Below are 27,226 nucleotides of genomic sequence, written 5' to 3'. Positions count from 1 at the left end.
TGTGCAGTATATTAGAGGCTTTTTTTACCCCAGTATGCCAAAGCCGTATTTCTGTCCTAAATGTGACAGTGACTTATGCACATGTAATCACAGATGTGCAGTATATTAGAGGCTTTTTTTACCCCAGTATGCCAAAGCCGTATTTCTGTCCTAAATGTGACAGTGACTTATGTACGTGTAATCACAGATGTGCAGTATATTAGAGGCTTTTTTTACCCCAGTATGCCAAAGCCGTATTTCTGTCCTAAATGTGACAGTGACTTATGCACATGTAATCACAGATGTGCAGTATATTAGAGGCTTTTTTTACCCCAGTATGCCAAAGCCGTATTTTTGGCCTAAATGTGACAGTGACTTATGCACGTGTAATCCCAGATGTGCAGTATATTAGAGGGTTTTTTCACCCTAGCCAAAAAGCTGTATTTCTGTCCTAAATGTGACAGTGACTTATGCACGTGTAATCACAGATGTGCAGTATATTAGAGGCTTTTTTCCCGCCAGTATGCCAAAGCTGTATTTCTGTCCTAAATGTGACTTATGCACGTGTAATCCCAGATGTGCGGTATATTAGAGGGTTTTTTAACCCCAGTATGCCAAAGCCGTATTTATGGCCTAAATGTGACAGTGACTTATGCACGTGTAATTCCAGATGTGCGGTATATTAGAGGGTTTTTTCACCCCAGTATGCCAAAGCCGTATTTATGGCCTAAATGTGACAGTGACTTATGCACGTGTAATCACAGATGTGCAGTATATTAGAGGTTTTTTTCACCCTAACCAAAAAGCTGTATTTCTGTCCTAAATGTGACAGTGACTTATGCTTGTCTAATCCCAGATGTGCAGTATATTAGAGGGTTTTTTCACCCTAACCAAACAGCTGTATTTCTGTCCTAAATGTGACAGTGACTTATGCATGTGTAATCCCAGATGTGCAGTATATTAGAGTTTTTTTTCACCCTAATTAAAAAGCTGTATTTCTGTCCTAAATGTGACAGTGACTTATGCACGTGTAATCACAGACGTGCTGTTTATTAGAGGCTTTTTTCACTCCAGTATGCCAAAGCCGTATTTCTGTCCTAAATGTGACAGTGACTTATGCACGTGTAATCCCAGATGTGCAGTATATTAGAGGGTTTATTCACCCTAACCAAAAAGCTGTATTTCTGTCCTAAATGTGACAGTCACTTATTCTTGTCTAATCCCAGATGTGCAGTATATTAGAGGGTTTTTTCACCCTAGTATGCCAAAGCTGTATTTCTGAACTTGCAGATAGCCTATGCTGGGTCACTGTCGTTGCATAAAATGGCTGCCGATCATGTATTCATATTGACTAACTGAAGAAAAAATTGTTCCTTTTCAGCAGTAGTTGGCTTAGGGCAGGCTTAAAAAAATTGTGCACTGCACCCACAAAACACTTTTTCTGTAGATTGCTGAGTACATAAACCAGTTCTTGATAAGATTTCTCCCTGATCTCTCCCTCACAGCAGCTGCAGCCTCTCCCTACACTAATCCGAGCAAAGTGACGGGCGGCGCTACGTGACTCCAGCTTAAATAGAGGCTGGGTCACATGCTACAGTTGGCCAATCACAGCCATGCCAATAGTAGGCATGGCTGTGATGGCCTTTTGGGGCAAGTAGTATGACGCTTGTTGATTGGCTGCTTTGTAGCCTTTCCAAAAGCACCATAAAAATCGCTGAACACTGAACCTGAACCCGAACTTTTACGTAAATGTTCGGGTTCGGGTCCGGGTGCCGAAAACCCTAAAGTTCGGTTTGAATCCGAACTTTACAGTTCGGGTTCGCTCAACTCTAGTTACCAGGTGTGAACAAAAGGAAAAAGTACAAGCGGCATCATCAGGACAGACACTGGGAGGCAAGGAAACACAAAGATATAAACAAATTGTCTAAATACATAATGGGATGTACAAACACACCAAAGAGATAGAAAGGTGTGAATGTGGATCAAATCAGTACTGAGACAGAAATCAGTGATGACATAAAATACAGAAATATTCACGCGGATGAGGTAAATAAGATGTGAGATGAGAAGGTAGTAATGAGTATTCCATGGTATTAACTGTTCATTTCATGTAGATGTTACTTTGACATATGCTACTTACCTAAACGTTGTTGCAGATCAAGTACACCCCTTCATGCCATCTGCCCTGCCACAGTGCAAGAATAGTTCAGGAAAGGTTTGAGAAACATGACAATGAGTATGGGGTGTTTTCATGGTCTCCAGTGGCCTCCAAATTCACAGATCTCAATCCTAAACATGTGGGATGACCACCTTGACAGGTCTTGTAGAATCAATGCATCAATGGGTCACATCTGTTTTGGCACCTTGAGAGGGACCTACACAAGTAAGTTTTAATGTTATGACTCATCTGTTGTGTATAAAGTTATTATTACTTGTAGAGAACAGATATTTTCTTGGAGTGTTGAAAAACTCTACAGTAGTTGAAAGTGACAAGGGACCAATTCCTCTGAGCTGCCTGGAAACCACAGTCCACAACTCACTGTTTAATTTTTGACAAGTGCCTGTCAGACTTTCTTCGACATGGTGTTAGGTCCTGTTTAGTTGCATCATCATGTTTTAGGCACTTGTTAATTTCTGTTATGAATTTTAAAAGGTTTTATATGCAAATTCCCAAAAATAAAACTGCCTCCTTTATGAAGAAAATGACAATGCAAAACAACATAAAAATATAACAGTTTAGTTTATATCCTTAAAGGGGTTCTCTAGTAATAAAACTTTTTTATATAATGCCCGCAGCCTGCCTTTGTAAATAGTAGAGTCATACTTATCTGCTCCCAGCTGCTCCAGCCCTCCACGCGGGCTCCTGCATGTCCATGTTCTGGTCCCCAGACTGTTTACTGGGGCTGCATGGGCATGGTTTCATGCTCTGTTGCAGCCAATAACTGGCTTCAGTAGTGAGGTGACCACAAGCAACACATCATTGCTCAAGCCATTTAGTGGATGCAGCAGAGTCTAGTCTCAAAAGCACTAGAGATAAGTCACAGCAGAAAGTGACCTGACTGTAAAGGGAAGCAGGCAGTGACATGGGAAAACATGGGGTCTTTGTAGACATTAAAACATTGCCCTATTTTTTAAGCAAGTGGGCTCTGTGACTCTATAAAGGAGGCAACTGTAGGACAGCTAAGCCTCATCAAAAAAAGCTTCCGCATTTACAGTTCATAAAATAATTATAGGTGAAGACATATCAGATTTGGTAACTACTAGTGATAAGCGAAGTTATGAAAAACCTGATTTAGATGCTTCGCCGAATTTCATAAAGAAATTCGATTTGTAACTAATTACTTCGTCACAAAGCACATTCCTTTGTACAGTTCATATGTAGTGGGTGCAATGACAGGGAACAGCGATTGTGCAAACCCCCCCCCCCCCCCATCATTGAACCCCTCAGATGCTGTGTTCATCACTGATTGTGGCTTCTGATGCTACAATTGTGGGCTTTCAGGGTTTAATTTGGTAATATGTGGTGAAAGCATTCAGTGTCCTATTTCAGTACTAGTTTTGGGCACGAATATTCGAATAGCGAATATTAATCGAGAATATCGGCACATCAAGAATTCACGAATATTTAGAATATAGTGATATATATTCATAATTTCGAATATTCTAGATTTTTTTTTCATCAGTAAACTCACTTCTTGCTTGTGGGCCAATGAGAAGGCTGCAATGTCTTTGTCTGAGCTTAGCAAAATCCCTAGGAACCAATAGAAAAGTTGCCTACCCCTTACTATATAAGAACCTCCCCAGTAGCCCTTGTATGCAGTATTTTGCAGATTGCAGATCTGAGAGAGACAGCAGTGTTATTGCGGTGCTCTCTGCTTTCCTGTTAATTACATTAGATAGTTAGTTAGCTTATATATACAGTACAGACCAAAAGTTTGGACACACCTTCTCATTCAAAGAGTTTTCTTTATTTTTATGACTATGAAGGCATCAAAACTATGAATTAACACATGTGGAATTATACACTGCGTGCAGAATTATTAGGCAAATGAGTATTTTGACCACATCATCCTCTTTATGCATGTTGTCTTACTCCAAGCTGTATAGGCTCGAAAGCCTACTACCAATTAAGCATATTAGGTGATGTGCATCTCTGTAGTGAGAAGGGGTGTGGTCTAATGACATCAACACCCTATATTAGGTGTGCATAATTATTAGGCAACTTCCTTTCCTTTGGCAAAATGGGTCAAAAGAAGGACTTGACAGGCTCAGAAAAGTCAAAAATAGTGAGATATCTTGCAGAGGGATGCAGCACTCTTAAAATTGCAAAGCTTCTGAAGCGTGATCATCGAACAATCAAGCGTTTCATTCAAAATAGTCAACAGGGTCGCAAGAAGCGTGTGGAAAAACCAAGGCGCAAAATAACTGCCCATGAACTGAGAAAAGTCAAGCGTGCAGCTGCCAAGATGCCACTTGCCACCAGTTTGGCCATATTTCAGAGCTGCAACATCACTGGAGTGCCCAAAAGCACAAGGTGTGCAATACTCACAGACATGGCCAAGGTAAGAAAGGCTGAAAGACGACCACCACTGAACAAGACACACAAGCTGAAACGTCAAGACTGGGCCAAGAAATATCTCAAGACTGATTTTTCTAAGGTTTTATGGACTGATGAAATGAGAGTGAGTCTTGATGGGCCAGATGGATGGGCCCGTGGCTGGATTGGTAAAGGGCAGAGAGCTCCAGTCCGACTCAGACGCCAGCAAGGTGGAGGTGGAGTACTGGTTTGGGCTGGTATCATCAAAGATGAGCTTGTGGGGCCTTTTCGGGTTGAGGATGGAGTCAAGCTCAACTCCCAGTCCTACTGCCAGTTTCTGGAAGACACCTTCTTCAAGCAGTGGTGCAGGAAGAAGTCTGCATCCTTCAAGAAAAACATGATTTTCATGCAGGACAATGCTCCATCACACGCGTCCAAGTACTCCACAGCGTGGCTGGCAAGAAAGGGTATAAAAGAAGAAAATCTAATGACATGGCCTCCTTGTTCACCTGATCTGAACCCCATTGAGAACCTGTGGTCCATCATCAAATGTGAGATTTACAAGGAGGGAAAACAGTACACCTCTCTGAACAGTGTCTGGGAGGCTGTGGTTGCTGCTGCACGCAATGTTGATGGTGAACAGATCAAAACACTGACAGAATCCATGGATGGCAGGCTTTTGAGTGTCCTTGCAAAGAAAGGTGGCTATATTGGTCACTGATTTGTTTTTGTTTTGTTTTTGAATGTCAGAAATGTATATTTGTGAATGTTGAGATGTTATATTGGTTTCACTGGTAAAAATAAATAATTGAAATGGGTATATATTTGTTTTTTGTTAAGTTGCCTAATAATTATGCACAGTAATAGTCACCTGCACACACAGATATCCCCCTAAAATAGCTAAAACTAAAAACAAACTAAAAACTACTTCAAAAAATATTCAGCTTTGATATTAGTGTTAAGCAAAGAAGTTTGCTGAATTTGTGGGAGGGGAGGGTCATTACAAGGCTACTTACATGCACCTGTGAGCCCAGGCTGGCTGGTTACTAGGCTATTTATAGGCACCTGTGGGTCCAGACTGACGCCGATTCAGCTGATTTCACTACCTCTGGCTCAGCTCTAGGATACAGCAGCATGGGTGGAGGCTCCTTACGGCTGGGCGACGGCGGAATGTCTCAGAAGGGCGCTGGTATTCATGGTAGGATCGGAGGTGTTTGTACGGGACCCACGCTGCGGCCTGCGATATGTTAGCGCTCTGGGATACAGCAGAGTATGGGCGCTAAATGGTCAAACCATGGTTGTTTGTCTGGCTGTTCAGAGGCCTGGTGAGGCCATTGCATACAGTTATTGGGGTAGCATGTGCTTAGAGGGGGCATGGTTGTATGTTTTCTGATACCTGGTTTACATGCGGGACGCGTGTCTGCAGTTGGTTCAAGCTACGCGTGCTGGGTTTAAGTGATGGTAAATGTGGATCAATGGTCGCTGATTTAAAAAAAAAAAAAAAACACCTGCAGCATCATGTGGAGGTTCAGTTGCGCCTGGGCAATGGCAGAAGGTGCCAGGCAAGTGCTGGCATTCACGGTAGGATTGGACTTGGTTACACGGTCCGTGACTTGTAGCGCTCTGGGGCAAAGGGGGTTGGGCTTCAATGGTCAAATGATCGTGGTTAGGATTGTTACCTTCAAAGCTACGTCCGTGTGTCTGCATTTACATTTTTGTCCTATACACCGTTCACTACTAGAGCTGCGTTCATACGTCCGCTGTTGCATTACATTAATACTCTGCTCACTTTCAGATTGCATTCATATGGCTGCTCTATACCATGCTCCTCATATTCATACACAGAGCTGTGCCCATAACATGTTTTTAGGCACCACGCACATCCAGAGCTGCATTCACCCACTTGTTCTTACATCAGGTGTTATACTCTGCTTCCACTTAAAGCTGCATTTCTTTTCATTGCTACATAATGGTTACTCAGTATTCTTACTAGGGCTATCAGCACACTGCTCTGATACTGCTCTTCCGATAAAGATAGCCGCTTTCTTTTCAGGCTTACGTTTTGATATCTGCTTAAAAAAAAAAAAAAAAAAAGTGTGGGGTTTCTGTTACCTGTTTTACATGTGGGGGCACATCCGCAGTTAACGCCAGACATGCTAGGTGTAGATCAGTGGTCTGTATATGGGTACTCGAGCAGGTCGGTCTAGGTGCCTGTATTTGAGTTCTGATGCTCTTGTATGGAAGTGTGTTAATCTATAAACCGTATGTTATGGGCACGCATGTGTCAGCGGTTTTGTGCTAGGTCATAGGTGCACTATATGTTGATTAATTGGCGTTGCATCAGGGTTTACGTTCAAAACGCATTTATGTTTTCTTGGGTGATGGTGATGTCCATTTAAAAAAAAAAAAAAAAACCTACAGCATTGTGTGGAGGTTTCATTCGCACCTGGGTAATGGCAGAAGGTGCCAGGCGAGTACTCGCATTCACAGTAGGATTGGACTTGGATACACCATGGGGGACTTGTAGCGCTCTGGGGCGAGGGGGGTGGGGCGCTAATGGTCGAATGATCATGGTTAGGTTCGTTACCTTCAAAAGCCACGTCCATGTGTCTGCATTAACAATGTTATACTCCATTTACTACTAGAGCTGCGTTTATGAGTTGCTGTTGCATCACATCAATACCCTGTCACTTCAGGTTGCATTCATACAGCTGCGTTATACCTTGCTCTCATGCTCAGAGCTGGGCCCATACCATGTTTTTAGGCACTACTCACATCCAGAGCTGCGTTCACCCACCTGTTCTTACATCAGTTGCTGCATATTCGGCTTCCACTTAAAGCTGCATTTTCCTTTTCGTTGCTACATCATGGTTACTGAGTATTTTCTCTAGGGCAGTCAGTGCACCGCTCTGATACCGTTCTCCCGATAAACATAGCTGCTTTCTTTCAGGTTTACGTTTCTTTCCTCACTGGTGGTTATGTTATAGGCCTACTTTTTCTGTTTCACGTCAGCAGGAAAAAAAAAAAAAAAAAAGTGTCCTGTTCTTTAGTCCTGGTTCGCATTCACTCAGACTGGTCTCCTTTTACTTCTGGTTCGCATTCACTCAGACTGGTCTCCTTTACTTCTGGTCCGCATTCACTCGGATTGGCCTCCTGCCCAGTTCACCATGCAGTCCTCAGCGGTTAGTGGGCTAATAGGAGTAAGATTCCTACTATGTTTCACAAGTAGTTCATTTGTTTTCACGATAAGGGTCTTCTCTTAGCGAACTGTAATGCCTCTGGCGCTTTTCTCTCATCTGTTTATTCACGGTTGGTTTAATGTATTATTTAGGCACCTGGTTCGGTTCACTAACGTCCATGCATATCCCATCAGGTCTAGCTCACATTTTAATTACTTATCGTCACTGCAATGTCATCGAGTGCAGTCTTGGCTTCGGGAGCCTGATGATCTCTTCAGCCTCATGGCTCTGTGGGGCTTATGACCGATCTTCATGTTGTTAGGGGTACGATATGGTTATAAGCTTGTTAGTGTCCTAGGTTTATTGTCGAAGGGGGTCATGGTTATGCAAGTCCCCAAGTCATACTGGTGCTGCATAAGTGGATAAAAAAAAAATATATATATATATATTAAAAATAAATAATAATAATAAATCGCCATTTGTTTCGCATTCATGGCTACGCCATTAGAGTCTCTGACGCATTGCTTCTCCGTTTTAAGTTTGACGCGCATGGCCCCGCCATTAGTGTCTCTTGCGCATGGCCCCGCCATTAGTGTCTCTTGCGCATGGCCCCGCCATTAGTGTCTCTTGCGCATGGCCCCGCCATTAGTGTCTCTTGCGCATGGCCCCGCCATTAGTGTCTCTTGCGCATGGCCCCGCCATTAGTGTCTTTTGCGCATGGCCCCGCCATTAGTGTCTCTTGCGCATGGCCCCTTTCGCGCTTGGTTCCACCATTAGTGTCTTTAGTCCCTCTAGCGCTTGGTTCCACCATTAGTGTCTTTAGTCCCTCTAGCGCTTGGTTCCACCATTAGTGTCTTTAGTCCCTCTAGCGCTTGGTTCCACCATTAGTGTCTTTAGTCCCTCTAGCGCTTGGTTCCGCCATTAGTCTCTCACGCATGTCTTCAGTTTACATTTTACTCACACAACTCCGCCATTCGAGGTTGGCTGCGTGGTCCCGCCACAGTATGTTCATGCCTTTTCTGCATTCAGGCCGCTCGCATGCCTCGGTCAGCCGTGGCTCGCGTTACAATTCTTCTCGTGGTGGCTCGTAGGCGCGGCTTTGCCATTAGAACCTCACTCACATTATTGTTGTAGGTCGTTGGGTCTTCATTGTTTCTTTTCAAGCAGTCATCCCAAGCCTTCCTTTCGGACATCAACTTCTCCCGGGTTCGCATTTTCTCACATTTAATCTCTCGAGGTTCTTCAATTATAGACCTATTCTCCCAGGGAGATGACCCTGGGGTCTCACAATTCCGCTTCTCAAGGGGTTGCTAAAAAAAAAAAAAAAAAGGGAAACAACTATACTATGGCATCAGGTTCGTCCACAGGGAGTCCGGTCACCACTACAGGTGATTACGAAGTCTGTCACGACTACAGACTAAGTCCTGTCTCACCACTACAGGCAATTTACGAAGTCTGTCACGACTACAGAATAATAAGTCCTGTCACGACTACAGGCGATTTACGCAGTCTGTCACGACTACAGACTAATAAGTCCTGTCACGACTACAGGCGATTTACGAAGTCTGTCACGACTACAGACTAATAAGTCCTGTCACGACTACAGGCGATTTACGAAGTTTGTCACGACTACAGACTAATAAGTCCTGTCACGACTACAGGCGATTTACGCAGTCTGTCACGACTACAGACTAATAAGTCCTGTCACGACTACAGGCGATTTACGCAGTCTGTCACGACTACAGACTAATAAGTCCTGTCACGACTACAAGCGATTTACGAAGTCTGTCACGTTTACTGACACGATAAGTCCTAGCACGACTACAGGCGCAGCATAGGTAGTCTATCATGACCTTAAGCTCGTCCTGTCATAGCAGTAGGCATTGTGTGTACATTATGTCTTCATTATAGGCACGCTTACTTCATCTTCAAACTCAGGCTGAGGGTGTTGGTGTTGCACCTTGTACCGGTCCATCTTCAAGTGAGAGGTACAACAATAAGGCGCAATATATATAGTCTGTCACGTCTACGGACACAAGTCCTATCACTATCACAGGCGCAGCATACATAGTTATCATGACTTTAAGCTTATTTCCTGTCACAACTGCTAGTATAGTGGGGATGTTTTTTCCTCAGTGCAGGCGACATTAGCTCGTTAATTTCAACCAGCCATGTATTCGTGCTTATGGTTCCCCAGGCCTGGTGAGTCTACACATTTCACTTGATCCATTACTAGAGTTAAACGGCATACGCCATCTTCTAACTTTTGGGTCCTTTATAAAATAATAATAATTAAAGCGGTCGCCTGGGGTATAAGTATAGGTGAAGTATTTGCCACCAGTAACAGTTGGTGTCCAAGCAGGACCCTTAGCGAATGGTTGGACTTCATTTAAGCCCTTCCATCAGATTCACCATTGTTGTTTCAGTCCGCAGCTCTCGGGATTCAGACCTCCTCGTAATATGTTCATATGTTTGTCAATATAGGAGTAAATCGTTCCTGATTACCGACCACTCTTTCAAAAGCATCAACTTTAGCTACCTTCAAGAACAATGTGCCGTCGCACGTGACAAAGAGGTAACGTATATAGAAGTCTCTGATATGTACGGTATTTTCCGCACCTTCATCGTGTAGTGTCTTTTGAGTGCAAAGCGGGTGTCGTAATGGGTATGTATATGTTTTACTCTAAACTAAGGTCTACGCTTTTTGGCCACTTTAGGCTGCCCTACCGCAGCAGTTATGGCACAATTCTACTGCTTGTTGTAGATGGGTGTACCCATCCTATCTAACCCGTTCTGATAGCCGATCCGACCACAAGTGTTAAGCAAAGAAGTTTGCTGAATTTGTGGGAGGGGAGGGTCATTACAAGGCTACTTACATGCACCTGTGAGCCCAGGCTGGCTGGTTACTAGGCTATTTATAGGCACCTGTGGGTCCAGACTGACGCCGATTCAGCTGATTTCACCCACCCACCCACTCCATCTTACAGTCACTTCATACTAGGGTGGCCCACTTTAGGCTGCCCTACCGCAGCAGTTATGGCACAATTCTACTGCTTGTTGTAGATGGGTGTACCCATCCTATCTAACCCGTTCTGATAGCCGATCCGACCACAAATGAGTTTTTTGGGTTAATTGAGAACATGGTTGTTGTTCAATAATAAAATTAATCCTCAAAAATACAACTTGCCTAATAATTCTGCACTCCCTGTATACATAACAAACAAGTGTGAAACAACTGAAAATATGTCATATTCTAGGTTCTTCAAAGTAGCCACCTTTTGCTTTGATTACTGCTTTGCACACTCTTGGCATTCTCTTGATGAGCTTTAAGAGGTAGTCCCCTGAAATAGTCTTCCAACAGTTTTGAAGGAGTTCCCAGAGATGCTTAGCACTTGTTGGCCCTTTTGCCTTATCTCTGCGGTCCAGCTCACCCCAAACCATCTCGATTGGGTTCAGGTCCAGTGACTGTGGAGGCCAGGTCATCTGGCGCAGCACCCCATCACTCTCCTTCATGGTCAAATAGCCCTTACTTTCAAAGTTTTCCCAATTTTTCGGCTGAATGACTGACCTTCATTTCTTAAAGTAATGATGGCCACTCGTTTTTCTTTACTTAGCTGCTTTTTTTTGCCATAATACAAATTCTAACAGTCTATTCAGTAGGACTATCAGCTGTGTATCCACCTGACTTCTCCTCAACGCAACTGATGGTCCCAACCCCATTTATAAGGAAAGAAATCCCAGTTATTAAACCTGACAGGGCACACCTGTGAAGTGAAAACCATTTCAGGGGACTACCTCTTGAAGCTCATCAAGAGAATGCCAAGAGTGTGCAAAGCAGTAATCAAAGCAAAAGGTGGCTACTTTGAAGAACCTAGAATATGACATATTTTCAGTTGTTTCACACTTGTTTGTTATGTATATAATTCCACATGTGTTAATTCATAGTTTTGATGCCTTCATAGTCATTAAAATAATGAAAACTCTTTGAATGAGAAGGTGTGTCCAAACTTTTGGTCTGTACTGTATAATACAGATAGTTAGTGGGAGTTAGTGAGACAGCCTCATTGATTGTGGACAACATTATAGGATTGGAACCATCAGCCATTACGCGGCTCCATTGCGGTTTATTGTGACTGAGTGTGTATCACATTGGTTTGCAACTATATTTGTATACGAACCATATTTTATTAATGTTTTAGGGGTATGTTCTTAAATATTTTAGTACATTAAAGTGTATAATCACTATACTGCCTGGTGTTTCCTCTTGGAGTGTGCCCCCCCATACCTGTTGTTTGGGAGTTAGTGAGTGTAGGTTAGATAGTGATATAGTGTAGCTGATAGGTTCTGCTGTCCATACATACACGCTACATACATAGTGCTGTATGTATGTATGTATGTATGTATGCTACATAGATACATACAGTACATACATAGTGCTGTGATTTCATAAGTTCACAACAATACTTAGTGCACCAATCACTAATAAGTAGTCAGACCTGTTAAAATGTGAAGTTGCACATATTGCGCCAAAATATTCCCAACATTAGTGCCGATTTCGCAATCACAAATATATTGGAGCACTCTATCTGCATATAAAGCTATTGTAATGTTCTGCCGTGCCAACCATTTTCTCCAGTCTCAGGAAACTTCTAGCAGCTTGAAAATTTTAGTTATAGTGACCCACGCCTGTATTTTGCACGCATTACGTGAATATTACATTGACGATTTTTTGCGATCAAGAAAATAATCTTGAATTCGCGAATATATGATGAATATTCTACCAAATATTTGCGAAATATTGTGAATTCGAATATTGCCCCTGCCGCTCATCACTATTCAGTACAAAAAGAAAAAAATATACGCACTTCACTGTTGCATTTATTTGTGGTGAAAGACTTTAGTGGCCTATTTCAGTACAAAACGAAAAATATATACACATTTCACTTCTGCAGTTATATGTGGTGAAAGCGTGCAGTGTCCAATTTCATTACGAAAAGGAAAAAATATACGCACTTCACTGTTGTATTTATTTATGGTGAAAGCGTTTAGTGGCCAATTTCAGTACAGAAAGAAAAACATATGCGCACTTCACTGTTGCAGTTATTTGTGGCGATAGCGTTTAGTGGCCTATTTCAGTACAGAAAGAAAAATATATTCTCAGTTCACTTCTGCAGTTATATGTGTTGAAAGCGTATAGTGGCCTATTTCATTATAAAAAGAAAAATATATTCTCAGTTTATGTTGGAGGTTATATGTCTTGAAAGCTTTTAGTGGCCTATTTCAGTACAAAAAGAAAAATATATTTTCAGTTCACGTCGACGGTTATATGTGTTGAAAGCATGACTGGGAGTCAGCAGGGTGGTGTCATGGTGGGAAGTGGGGGAAACTCCTCACCATACGATGTCAGGAATTTGGGAAAGCAACTAGGTCTGGATGCCAGGATCAGAGAGCAGGTCACCTCCGAAAGCGTCCCTAATCCACGCCCTAACTCCTCACCGTATGAGTGGACCTGGATGGTAGGACGGATCATTCCTAGGAAACCTAGCACCCTGAGTCGCCCTGATAATGCCTCACATAGGAGCAGGGGAGAGACGACCTGTTCTTCCAAGACACGGATGAACAGGAGTCTCAACCGGCCTAGTAGCAGAGAAAAGCCAAGTGGAACGGCAGGTAAGTATCCAGTGGCGGGAATAACCACTGAACCAAGAACCCCGGAATGCATGGTAACTTACCTGCCGCAACTGCTGGATGGCACAACAGAAGACACACCAAGGTGAACTGGCTGTATCCCATGCACACGTACTGCAATCCAAGCAACATACCGGACTCAGTACGTACTGACACACAAAGGAACCAGCACTCCAGCAACAGCACACTGACTTGACTTTTGGTTCCCCTTCCGGAGGTACAACAGACAGGGAAATGGCTTGCATTCATGCCGGACATAAAACACCAACTGACCAGACATGACAAACAAGACGTACACCACACCCTGAACATAAACCCACACCAAACATCAAAACCGGTAAGGTAGGGAACATGGAAGATACATAAGGAAGACATTGCTGGAGACATCGATGTCCCACTAGATGGCCCTAAAGGACTGGGCAGATGGAACACCCAGGACTGCAGCAGAGCTTCAGCCCAAACAACAGCTGAAGTACAACTGACCCCAGCCAGGGAGCCACACCCAGCCAGGAAGTAAACCCCTCAAGCACCTGACAGGGGAGGAACCAGGAGAAGGGGAGAAAAGCACATACAAGCCGACATCAACGCATTGCCCCAGGCAACCGGCATGTATGGCAACGTGTTGCGAGCACAACACCGAGGCCATGACAGGTGGCAGCAGTGGGAGGTTGGCAGCCAAACATGCCCGGGGTAGACCTCCTGCTTTGCAGAAGACTACCTGCCCGGGAAGTAGTGGTGCAGGGTTTCACGGAAGCAGCGGCGGTAGCAGTCAGTCAGACTGTTGGGGAGAAAATCACCTACTCGGGGGTGTGGCAATTTTTTGTTAAGCCGCCCGAGGAGGTTAACATGGCCATATGTAGAATATGTGGGCAGAAGGTGAAGCGTTGCCAGGGTGCCAATGTTGGCGCCCAAAGCCCTGCGTAAACATATGCAGCGTCACCATATGTGGTATCCTGATGCTGCTGTTGCTACTGCCATCTCCACACTATGTCACCTTGCCACTCTGTGGTATCCTCCTGATGCTGCTGCTGCTACTGCCATCTCCACACTATGTCACCTTGCCACTCAGTGGCATCCTGATGCTGCTGCTGCTACTGCCATGTCCACACTTGGTCACCTTGACACTCTGTGGTATCCTGATGCTGCTTCTGTCATCTCCACACTATGTCACCTTGCCATTCTGTGGTATCCTCCTGATGTTGCTGCTGTCGCAACCTCCAAATGTGGTCATTGTGTCACTCTGTGGCCTCTTCCTGATGCTGCTGCTGCCGCCACCTCGACACTCTGTCATTGGGCCACTCTGTGGTCTCCTCATGCTGCCGCCAACTCCAGACTGTGTCATTGTGCCACTCGGTGGCCTCCTCATACTGCTGCCAACTCCAGACTCTGTCAGTGTGTCACTTTGTGGCCTCCTGATGCTGCCACCACCTCCACAATCTCTCTTCGTCGTGCTTCCCTGGTGTCCTCATGCTGCTTCCACCTCCACAATCTATTGTCGTCGTGCTACTCTGTGGCCTCCTGATGCTGCCGCCACCTCCAGACTTGGTAATTGTGCCACTCAGTGGGCTCCTCCTGATGCTGCTGCTGTCGCCACCTCCAGACTCTGTCATTGGGCCACTCTGTGGTCTCCTCATGCTCCTGCCAACTCCAGACTTGGTCATTGAACCACTCGGTGGCCTCCTCATACTGCAGACAACTCCAGACTTGGTCAGTGTGCCACTCTGTGGCCTCCTGATGCTGCCGCCACCTCCACAATCTCTCGTTGTCATCCTACTCTGTCCTCCTCATGCTGCTGACACCTGCACACTTTGTTCCTCCTCATGCTGGTGCTGCCTCCACAATCTCTCGTCATTGTGCTACTCTGTGGCCTCCTCATGCTGCTGCCACCCCTATAATCTTTCATCGTCGTGACACTCTGTGGCCTCCTGATGCTGCCGCAACCCCCGGGCTCTGTCATTGGGCCTCTCTTTTGTCTCCTTATGCTGCTTCCACCTCATCACTATGCCATAGGTCCACTCTGTGGACTTCTCATGCTGTTCCCACCCTCGCCACTTCATGACTGGGCCACTATTTTGCCTTTCCCCCTGGCTGACATCATGATTTATTTGACCTTTCTTCTTATCTGTCAGAAGGAAGAAAAAATGAGACGCACAATGGATCTTGTCTGTGTAGCAGCTGTAAGGCCTGTATGGTCCCATCAGAATTGGCTTATGATTTGCTAGCCAAAAGCAGGAGTGGGTAGAAAACACAGAAGACATGCAAATATTCTATTCACGTGTCATCTCTGTTTTGGATCCACTCCTGTTTTTTTTTTTTTGCATTAGCAATACTGATGGAGTGAAGGCGTATGCTCCACAGACAGGATCTGTTTTTTGTGGGTTATTGTTCTGATGGATCAGAGGAAGGGCAAATTAATCAGTGACGTCAACACAAACTTACTGCTGACACCCTCCCTACTCTATCCTTGGGGCTATACTTGTATACGCGTTTAATAGAACAGGTTCTGTAGACATCTATGCAGAATCAGCTGGCGACGGTGTAAAAGGAGTGCACTTCTTCTTAGCGCTAACTTTGACCTGTAAGGCTGAGTTCATACTTGAGTATTTGGTCAGTTTTGGTCAGCCCAAATAAGTAAAGTGTGCAGTGATTCTAAGAGCGATGCCTGTCATCTGCATGTCATACGGTCTACTCACAGTATTATTTCACTACCAAAGCAGACTCCCTATGTGTGTTACTACAAGGCACAGTGTTCTACGCCACTATTAATGCTCTCTGCAGCCAGGAAATAGAAGTTTTTTTACTTAATTCGCCGCAAATATATTTCCAGAAAAATTTGCTCATCTCTAATGGTGACGTCACACATCACCCCGTGTGAAATTTTGTGCAGTGTCTTAAATAAACATGACCATGATGGCCTCTCCACCAGCAAATAGATGAGGTGAGCATGTTTTTTTTGGCTGCCATTTCAGGAAAAAAAGATTTGTTACTATGACGTGTGAGGAAATTCGGCTTCGCAGAGATGCAAATTTTTCCTGAAATTCTGATTGAAGTCAAATTGTTTGGCTGCAATTTGCTCAACACTAGTAACTATGTTCACATGTACATCTAGTGATGGTAATGAAGCACACCTAAGTCTGATTTGTCAGAATAGATGGATTTAGGCTGAAATTAGTGTTAGTATGTAATAATATAACTTATGTCTGCCATGAGTTTTGAATGTCTGTAACATACGCAGAATATTTCTATTGTTGGCTCATTATGCAACCCACCATATTATCCCCCCCCCCCCATAATATGAATTTTGTCACTGAGACAGGATATTGGTTCTAATTTATGTCTGTAAAAGTAGACACACAGAAAATTAATGGTAGTTTATTAACATAATGGCATGTATTTTTTATTTTTGATAAAATACAGAGAGATTAATATAATGTTTGAATTGAAATGTTGAATGAGATTATTCTGAGGATATATTATGGAAATGCCATACTGCACTGTAGACTTGATTTCGTATACTAAGCAGAATTTCAGAATTTGTCCCCAATGACAATATATTTATGCATGAAAAAAAATCTAACAAACTAAACATAAACTTTTATATTATGCAGACACTTGAATTTAAAGCCACCAATCAACATTGAATGAAGGAGCTCAGACCTGGTGATGCTCTAGGAAATGCCCAGCTCCACTGTAATGGCAATTGGAGCTCTTTCCAGCTCTCTTCTCGTAACATGTTGCCTGATGGTTGCCCTTTGCAACCCTACTATACGAGTCCAAAATCTTACACAGGCACAAGGTCACGAACAACTAAAAAACAGCCAAGAAAAGAGAGATCATACAGCTCATGATAATCAAAACCAAACAAATTTGGCTTTACTAAATGTGAATAAAATAGAAAAGGATGAATCTGTGAAAGACTGGAGAAACTCAGCTAACAACATTATTTTAAACAAAGATTTTTTGACTAGACAAAAACAGACTTTGACTACTCAAACTTTGAGCATTAAATCAGGGACTGTTAAACAAATGCAATCAGATGTGGTGCAAGACCAACCCCTAGAGGAAGCATCACTTCTGGACATGGTGACAACACAGGAGGCTCCAGAAGAATATGTCTACCCAGATTATCGAGGAAAAGGTTGCGTGGATGAAAGTGGTTTTGTATATGCTATTGGAGAAAAGTTTACTCCTGGCCCTTCAGCTTGTCCTTGTCGATGCACAGAGGAGGGCCCCCTTTGCATTCAACCAGAGTGCCCAAGGTTACATCCACGTTGTATTCAAGTTGACAACAGTCAGTGCTGCCCCCAGTGTAAAGAAAAGAAAAATTACTGTGAATTTCGAGGCAAAACCTATCACTCCTTAGAAGAATTTATGGTAAGTCACATTGCTTTATCATTTACGCTACCCCACGTTAACAAATTTGTTCTAGAAAATAAAGCACATTCAGAATGATGGGCCTCTTCGGCTGCACCATAACCTGATACCCTATTATGTATGTTCAAGTTTCCAGATGAGCTTATGCATAGCAACCAGTAGAAACAAGCAGACCTGCAGTGTAAAGTAATAGACAGGGTATTGTGAGGAGGAGGTAGGTCTAGACAACCTCACATTAATTTTAAATATGCAGCTACTGGTTGTGCCTTGATGAAGCAGAGCAAGTAAAACACCAAAGCAAATAACCTCAAAAAAAGCAGATAGGTACTAGCCAAAGGTAATTATTGACATAAAATCATGCTAGATCATTCAAAGTAGGATTGTCATAAGAGAAACACCGGCATGTACTGGCTTTATAACTCTCCACTGTCTGCACTGGCTCAGCTGGCATTGCACTGCAATCTGTTACATCAACAGCCCTAGTAAAATCGTAAGATCTACTTTGTCTCATCCACTAGCCAAAAGCATGGCATGGATATGTCCACAATAGGAAAGCAGACCCTTCTCCCACATGATGAAATACATTCCTACAACTACTAAGCTGTGAATCTTCCAGACTATTCATATACTGACAGCAGATTGAAGTGATTTGCAGGTCTGACGTTACCTTTTCAGAGTTGTTTGTTGTTACTGGATTTAACAAGTCAGTATTGAGCGCCTTACTGCTAAATTCCCAGTCTGTATTACTTTTTGTCTTTATGTTTAGCTGGATTATGCTGAGTTTTTCTGTCTGAGTAAATGGCATGGTAAATTGTCTATTTGATCTCTGTTGGATTCTCAACATAAGGACTAAGTGCGGCTCTACCTACATGATATGTTGTACCAATCAAACTGCACTTCACTTGTCATGCTTCACTGACCAGGAAAGCTAATGCTGCAGAGTTCAGTGAATCCATGTTAAAATTGTAGGCTCTAAACATTTTCTACGAGATGTACTTTACAAAGTGACACACATAGAAAAAAGACAGACTACACATTCACTTTTAGGCTTTGGCCACACACAGATCTCGTGCAGAAAGATCCCGAACTCCAACCACCAAGTGACAGAATGTACACCCCCAGACAGCAACCACAGCCCAACAGTAAAAGAAGCAAAAAAAAAACCCTCACCACAAAAATTCAGTGTGCAGTGGTCTTTATACATTGATCTACAGATGTGTCCTTCCTTACCTTTTGTACTGGCTCCTCACATTTCAAGATGTATAATGTGAGATGAACAGATGAAAAAATAAAAAATCATCTACCTATGTGCTGTCACCAAGCTAATATAAGGATGGGACCACTTTATGGTTTCTAAGTAAAATGTAGAAAAATGTAGAAAATGGGAGCTATTTACCAAGACTGGCGTTTTAATCGCTAGTCTTGATTCTGCTTGCGCAGCCAGAGGATGCACAAAATGTATCCTGTGTCGCAGGCCTTGGTATGCATTTGCCGCATCCCCTCACAGACTGTGCAACAGACTAAAATCTTTGGCCTCTATATTCATTCATGCCAGAAAACTGGTGTTAAAGCGGTTGTCTGACTTGAGCAAGTGACATTTATCATGTAAACAAAGTTAATACAAGCCACTTACTAATGTATTTCTATTATCCATGTAACCATGGAAACGAGCAGTGTATAATGTGATAGAAAAATGAATCCAGCCAGCAAAGGAAGTAATAATGCTAATAATATAATAGTAAGTGGCTTGTATTAACTTTATCTACATGATAAATGCAACTTACTGAAGTGAGACATCCCCTTTAATGAAGATAAAAGTGAAAGTCCTACTGCACATGCCCCCTCACACCCTCACATGCCCCTTTTATTACCATTTCAGAAAGTAGCCAGAAGAAGGACAAGCTATAAGTTATGCCACAAAAAAGGTGTGCAACATAAATAGCATGGTAAGTGCCCCCCAAAGTTTTTAGTCCACTTTTTGATCAAACGTATGAGCCAACTTCAAAATGATCTCTTTTAAGTGGGTCCCTACTCTATTAGATGTCACAACAACCCAACAGCATTCCTTTTGCCAGGTTAAGCCCCTTTGGCTCTGGGCTATATCATCCAAAACACAAAAGGACTACATTAACAGAGCCCACCAGACAACACCAACACCAAGTGAAAGGATCACATGATCTCACGTTTCCATATGGTTTAAGACAAAAGTTGGAGAACAAATTCTTTATGCAATCCTTAAAATCCTCAATTTTGCTTTGTAGCAATAGATCACAAAAAAATGGATGTGTGGTTTTCTACAATTTATTGTTAAGAAGACAAAGTGGCATTTGCACTGGACTATAATCTGTCCATAACAAGCACCTATCGACATATAGCAAGTCTACCGGCGCTTGTTTACTTCCATTTATATGGTGCATTCGGCAGTATGTTCAGATGATCAGTCGTTCATATGATCATACATCCCTATACAGTTTGCATTATTGTCAGCAGCATATCCCCCATTTACAGGAGAGGCTGCTGACAAATTATAATTTTACATGTTTACATAATTGACATGTTCAGCAACAAATGAGTATTCACCCATTGGATCAGTGAACATGTTTATATGGAGAGATGATTGGGAACAAACATTCAGACAAATATCATTCCTCCATGCAAAATGGCTGTAAAGCTGGCCCTAGACATTACGGAGGAGATTTATCAAACTGGGGTAAAGTAGAACTGGTTTAGTTGCCCATAGCAACCATTCAGATCCCACCTTTCATTTTGCATGGCTCCTTTGGAAAATGAAAGGTGGAATCTGATTGGTTGCTATGGGCAATTAAGCTAGTTCTACTTTACACCAGTTTGATAAATCTCGCTCTACATTTCTACATTTAAATAGGATCTGAAAAAAAATCTAATATTTATGAGGAGTGGCATATGCTTAAGGCTCTTAATTGTTAGTGCATGATAACTGCCAGATCGTGAGCTGAGGTGAAAATTTCATTTACATGAGCAAATGCTTTCTTTTAGATATAGCATTGATGTTGAGCCAAGTATTCGGATTCCATTGTTCCCTAATGTACATAGCACCTGATTTTAAAGGGAATCTGTTACCAGGAAATTCACTGTTAAACCAGCAGTTGAATGTAAGGGTACCTGTCACTTTGTGATCCTTTGCATCATTTTGGAGAAAAGGGACTTTTAATCCATGTGCAAATCAGCAGGTAAGTGAACCGATGTCACGAAAACAGCGTGAACCCACTGTACCATGTGTCCTACCTCCTCTAAGGGAGATGTCTAAGTGAACCCCTCGATCTTCACAGTACCCCTGATGGTGGGGATAGACTGTCCCGAGGGGAACACCAGGTCGCTACCTCTTGAGGAGGATTGGCACACGAGACAGCTGGTCCAGGCAGAACAGGAGTTACTGGAGCAGCCCGTCAGCAGGCCGAGTCAGGAAAACAAGCAGATATCAGAAACCTTAGCAGAACACAAGGACCTTGACACTAAGGCCTCTTTCACACGGGCGCTGCGGAAAAATGTCCGGGTGCGTTGCGGGAACACCCGCGATTTTTCCGCGCGAGTGCAAAACATTGTAATGCGTTTTGCACTCGCGTGAGAAAAATCGCGCGTGTTTGGTACCCAAACCCGAACTTCTTCACAGAAGTTCGGGCTTGGGATCGGTGTTCTGTAAATAGTATTATTTTCCCTTATAACATGGTTATAAGGGAAAATAATAGCATTCTGAATACAGAATGCTAAGTAAAACAGGGCTGAAGGGGGTTAAAAAAAATAAAAAATCATTTAACTCACCTTAATCCACTTGCTCGCGATGCGGGCATCTCCGTCTGACTCTTTTACTGTATAGGACCTGTGGAGAGCATTAACTATAGCTTAAGGACCTGGGATGACGTCACTCTGGTCATCACATGGTACGTCACATGATCTTTTACCATGGTGATTCACGGACATCGCGAGCCGGGCATCGCGAGCAAGTGGATTAAGGTGAGTTAAATTATTTTTATTTTTTTTTAACCCCTCCAGCCCTGTTTTACTTAGCATTCTGTATTCAGAATGCTATTATTTTCCCTTATAACCATGTTATAAGGGAAAATAATAAGGTTCGGGTCTCCATCCCGATCGTCTCCTAGCAACCGTGCGTGAAAATCGCACCGCATCCGCACTTGCTTGCGGATGCTTGCGATTTTCACGCAACCCCATTCATTTCTATGGGGCCTGCGTCACGTGAAAAACGCACAAAGAGGAGCATGCTGCGATTTTCACGCAACGCAAAAGTGATGCGTGAAAATCACCGCTCGTGTGCACAGCCCCATAGAAATGAATGGGTCAGTATTCAGTGCGGGTGCAATGCGTTCACCTCCCGCATCGCATCCGCGCGGAATACTCGCTCGTGTGAAAGGGGCCTAAGGCATCTGGGAAGGGGGATGAGCCACTTATATATGTGCAGGAAGGCTAGGATTGGTCAGCGAGGTCACATTAAGTTAAGCGCGCCGACCCTTAAGGAAGTACTGCAGGGAACAAGGAGCAAGCATGCTGTGGCCAAGGCTGAGAAGAAACTGTGGAGCGGATCCCAGAACAAGAGTACATACACAGACCGAGCCCAGGACTGCAGGGGGGAATGGGAAGGACTGGCAGCAGATAACCGCTGAACATGGAGCCCAGGACTGCAGCAGTAACCAGGGGAATAGCGGCGCACAGCAGCCGCTGTTACAGACCGAGGGTGGGACCTAGCCACTCACTGCACCCTTGCTCCTCCTGCTTCTTATTTTAGCCCCTCCCTCTCCTTCTTGATTGACAGGGCTGGGTTCCTGCATAGTCATTCGGCCTGACCCTGTCAATCATGCAGTAAAGGATGGGGCTGTCAGAGAGTATAGGAGCAGTAAAGGTGCACAGAATGTCTCAGGCCTGTCTTGGCACACTTAACTGCTCAGCTGCATGCAGATTAAAAAAAGATTTTTCTTTAGAATACAACAATGGATCCCAAAATGAATGTATCACTACATTCAGTTGAGCTAGCTGTACTTTTGTGCTTGGTTTAAGTGAATTTTCTGGTGACAGACTTCCTAAAAAGTACATGCAGCAGAACTGATGTGATGTGTGAGGGGAGAGGATGGGAGTGGCATTAGTGTGAGGATGTTGGTGTTACTCATGGTGATAGCTGTCCTGCTCCTACTCTCCCTGGAGGTGTACCTGTTAATATTACCCTTGGGGAAAACACTGGTAGGGTTCTCATGCCTATTGGAAGGTAGAGTGTCCTTGATGTTGGTAGTAGTGAGGTGCAAGGGCGAAAATTGTAATCATAGAAAGAGAGCCAGTTGAACATGCAAGCGCAAACTTTTTATTAAGCTTTCTGTTAATCTTCCCCAAAAATTTGCAGGCATGGTCCTTGTATAATTCCAAACATAGCTAAGTCCAAATTACTGGGTTAACTCCAGATAGTACTTACCGTGATGCATTTTCAAATGAACTGCTCTATACTTCCCAAATTAGCCAAGGGGTGTGTCACAAATTACAAACAAAATCTGCATTTTCTTCAGCTATGTAGACTGTAGAGATGGCCTTGTGGTTCGCTCGGCGGTTGTTTTGTGACGAACATGCGAACATATATCCACCGGCGCCATATTCTTTTGCATTGCGCCGAACTTTGATCCATGACACATCCATCAGGTGGGACAGAACAGCCAATTAAGACATTTTGGCACATGGACAAACCCCCTACCCTATAAATAAACCCAATCTGGCAGCCATTTTACATTCTGTTTTTTGCCAGTGTAAGGAGAGGTTGCTGTGTGGAGCAGGGACAGACTGTTAGGGACACCAAACGCTAGCTAATAGGCCCCTTTCACACGGGCGAGTATTCCGCGTGGATGCGATGCGTGAGGTGAACGCATTGCACCCGCACTGAATACCGACCCATTCATTTTTATGGGGCTGTTCACATGAGCGGTGATTTTCACGCATCACTTGTGCGTTGCGTGAAAATCGTAGCATGCCCTATATTCTGCATTTTTCACGCAACGCAGGCCCCATAGAAGTGAATGGGGCTGCGTGAAAATCGCAAGCATCCGCAAGCAAGTGTGGATGCGGTGCGATTTTCATGCACGGTTGCTAGGAGACGATCGGGATGGAGACCCGATCAATATTATTTTCCCTTATAACATGGTTATAAGGGAAAATAATAGCATTCTGAATACAGAATGCATAGTAAAACAGCGCTGGAGGGGTTAAAATAATAATAATAATAATAATAATAATTTAACTCACCTTAGTCCACTTGATCGCGGCCCGGCATCTCCTTCTGTCTCCTTTGCTGAACAGGACCTGTGGTGAGCATTAATTACAGGTAAAGGAGCTTTGGTGATGTCACTCCGGTCATCACATGATCCATCACATGATCTTTTACCATGGTGATGGATCATGTGATGACCGGAGTGACGTCACCAAAGGTCCTTTACTTGTAATTCATGCTCACCACAGGTCCTGTTCAGCAAAGGAGACAAAAGGAGATGCCGGGCTACGCGATCAAGTGGACTAAGGTGAGTTAAATGATTTTTTATTTTTTTTTAACCCCTCCAGCCCTATTGTACTATGCAGTCTGTATTCAGAATGCTATTATTTTCCCTTATAACTATGTTATAAGGGGAAATAATACAATCTACAGAACACCGATCCCAAGCCCGAACATCTGTGAAGAAGTTCGGGTTTGGGTACCAAACATGCGCGATTTTTCTCACGCGAGTGCAAAACGCATTACAATGTTTTGCACTCGCGCAGAAAAATTGCGGGTGTTCCCGTAATGCACCCGCACATTTTCCCGCAATGCCCGTGTGAACCCAGCCATAGGGCCACAAAAGTCCATTTAAGGACTGGTATAGGTGTGCTATTGATAAGTGTGATATACTGAGGGGTGTGATATACTTATAATATACTTTCTAACATAGAAAGTATATTATAGTGCATTTGTATTGTGCAGCAGTTATTTACAGTTCTGCTGCAATACGGCAGCTATACAGAGGGACAAATGCTATTGGAACAATTAATTGCAACGGGTGTGATATACCTGTTGCCCCCAAAAAAACTGATTAAGGGGTGTGATATACCTATAATATGCTTTCTAACATAGAAAATATATAGTGCATTTGTATTGTGCAGCAGTTGTGTGCGGTTCTTCTGTGATACCGCAGCTATATAGAGGGACAAGCATTATTTTAACAACTATTTGCAATGGGTGTGATATACCTGTTGCCCCCCAAAAAACTGATTGAGGGGTGTGTTATACCTTCTTCCACAAAATACTGATTGAGGGCTGCGATATACCTGTTGCCCAAAATAAACAGGGTGGTGTGATATAACTGTTGTGGCAAAAAATAAAAATATAGGTGTGATATACCTGCTTCCACAAAATACTGATTAACCACCTCAGCTCCCCTAGCTTAAACCCCCTTAATGACCAGACCACTTTTTACAATTCTACACTACACTACTCTCACGGTTTATCTCCTTTTCTTCTCACTAATAGAGCTTTCATTTGGTGGTATTTCATTGCTGCTGACATTTTAACTTTTTTTTTATATTAATCGAAATTGACCGAAATTTTTGCCAAAAAATGAAATTTTTCATTTTCTGTTGTAAAATGTTTCAAATATAACTACATTTCTATATAAATTTTTCTCAAAATTTATTGTTCTACATGTCTTTGATAAAAAAAAATGCAATAAGTGTATATTTATTGGTTTGAGTAAAAGTTATAGCGTTTACAAACTATGGTGCAAAAATGTGAATTTACGCACTTTGACTTTCTGAGCACCTGTCATGTTTCCTGAGGTTCTACAATGCCCAGACAGTAGAAACACCACACAAATGACCCCATTTCGGAAAGTAGACACCCTAAGGTATTCGCTGATGGGCATAGTGAGTTCATGAAAGTTTTTATTTTTTGTCACAAGTTAGCGGAAAATTTATTTATTTATTTATTTATTTATTTATTTTTTCTTACAAAGTCTCATATTTCACTAACTTGTGACAAAAAATTTACATGAACTCACCATACCCCTCACGGAAAACCTTGGGGTGTCTTCTTTCTAAAATGGGGTCACTTGTGGGGTATTTATACTGCCCTTGCATTTTAGGGGCCCTAAAGTGTGAGAAGTAGTTTGGAATCCAAATGCGTAAAAATGCCCTGTGAAATCCTAAAAGTACTCATTGGAATTTGGGCCCGTTTGCGCACCTAGGCTGCAAAAAAGTGTCACACATGTGGTATCGCCGTACTCAGAAGAAGTAGGGCAATGTGTTTTGAGGTGTATTTTTACATATGCCAAACTATTCCATCCACCATGCATGGTCTCTTCTGGCGCTCCCAGGACGCCAGCACATGGCTCCGCAGTGTGGGCTTTTTTTAACTTGTCAGCTGCTTACAATAGTGTTGCCATCTGCAGCCTGTGCTGTCAACACATAAGTCACGGTAAGGCCAACACTCACCTAGGGACAACCGCCTTAAGAAGGCACCTGGCCTCCCATCACCGAGCCCAGTGGGAGCAACACTATCAGAGCCCACAAAGCCACATTCCCGGTGCTCCACCTCCTGCCTCTTCTCCTTCTCCTCTCTCCTCCCATTTGTCCTCCACTCCACCTTCCACCATGCCATCATCGCGTTCATCTGGCAGAAGGCAGGCTTTCGTGGCCCAAAATGTTCGAGCAAAAAAAGTTGATGACGCCGGATAACCCTCTTGCCCAAGGGCTAACCGCTGGCTTGTCGGAACTGCTAGCCCACCAACTACTGCCATATAAACTGGTGGACTCGGAGGCCTTTGGAAAATTTGTGGACATTCGCACACCGCAATGAAAGGTCCCCGGAAGGAAATATTTCTCCCAGAAGGGCATGTTAATATATCTCTGGCACACAGTGTCGGTGCCAAGATACATCTGACCACAGACACGTGGTCTAGCAAACACGGGCAAAGAAGGTACAAAACTTTTACTGCCCACTGGGTGAACCTTCTGACGGCTGTCAAGCATGTAACCTGTGGCTCCTGTGTGGATTTGGTGTTACCGCCAAGGATCGCATGCAGGCCTGCCCCTTCTTCTCCTCCTCCTACTCCATCCTCCCTTTTCCACTGCTACCGCCTCTTCCGCTGCGCCCCCCAAGCTCCCTAGAACCTATTCGACGTGCCAGGTGATACGTTGCCATGCTGTGCTGCGGCTGTTGTGCCTGGAAGCCAAAAGCCACACCGGTCCTGCACTGCTTTTAGCTATGCGATCACAGGCCGATCAGTGGTTAACCCCGCTCAATTTGACAGTTGGTAAAATGTGATGTGCGACAACGTTGCCAATCTTCTGCGCACACTGAAACCAGGCAAAATGACACACGTGCCGTGCATGGCACATGTCCTGAACCTGGTCATGCAGCGATTTGTTGCCAAATACCCCGTGGTCCAGGACGTCTGGCGGCAAATCTCTGGCCATT

The 27,226-nt window shown here is 43.5% G+C and overlaps 1 protein-coding gene across 1 annotated transcript in view; it reads left to right on the top strand.

Moving 5' to 3' along the window:
- Positions 1-17,058: 17,058 nt before the first annotated feature.
- VWC2 (von Willebrand factor C domain containing 2) overlaps positions 17,059-27,226 on the top strand; it is a 994,391-nt gene continuing 984,223 nt past the window's right edge. The window contains exon 1 of the mRNA XM_040433032.1: positions 17,059-17,757. Within this exon, the coding sequence (XP_040288966.1) occupies positions 17,059-17,757 (699 nt within the window). The remainder of the gene's footprint in view (positions 17,758-27,226) is intronic.

Source organism: Bufo bufo, chromosome 5 (assembly GCF_905171765.1).
Source record: "Bufo bufo chromosome 5, aBufBuf1.1, whole genome shotgun sequence".
Taxonomy (NCBI): domain Eukaryota; kingdom Metazoa; phylum Chordata; class Amphibia; order Anura; family Bufonidae; genus Bufo; species Bufo bufo.
The sequence above is the reverse complement of the archived record's forward strand: the minus strand, read 5'-3'. Positions and strand labels throughout refer to the sequence as shown.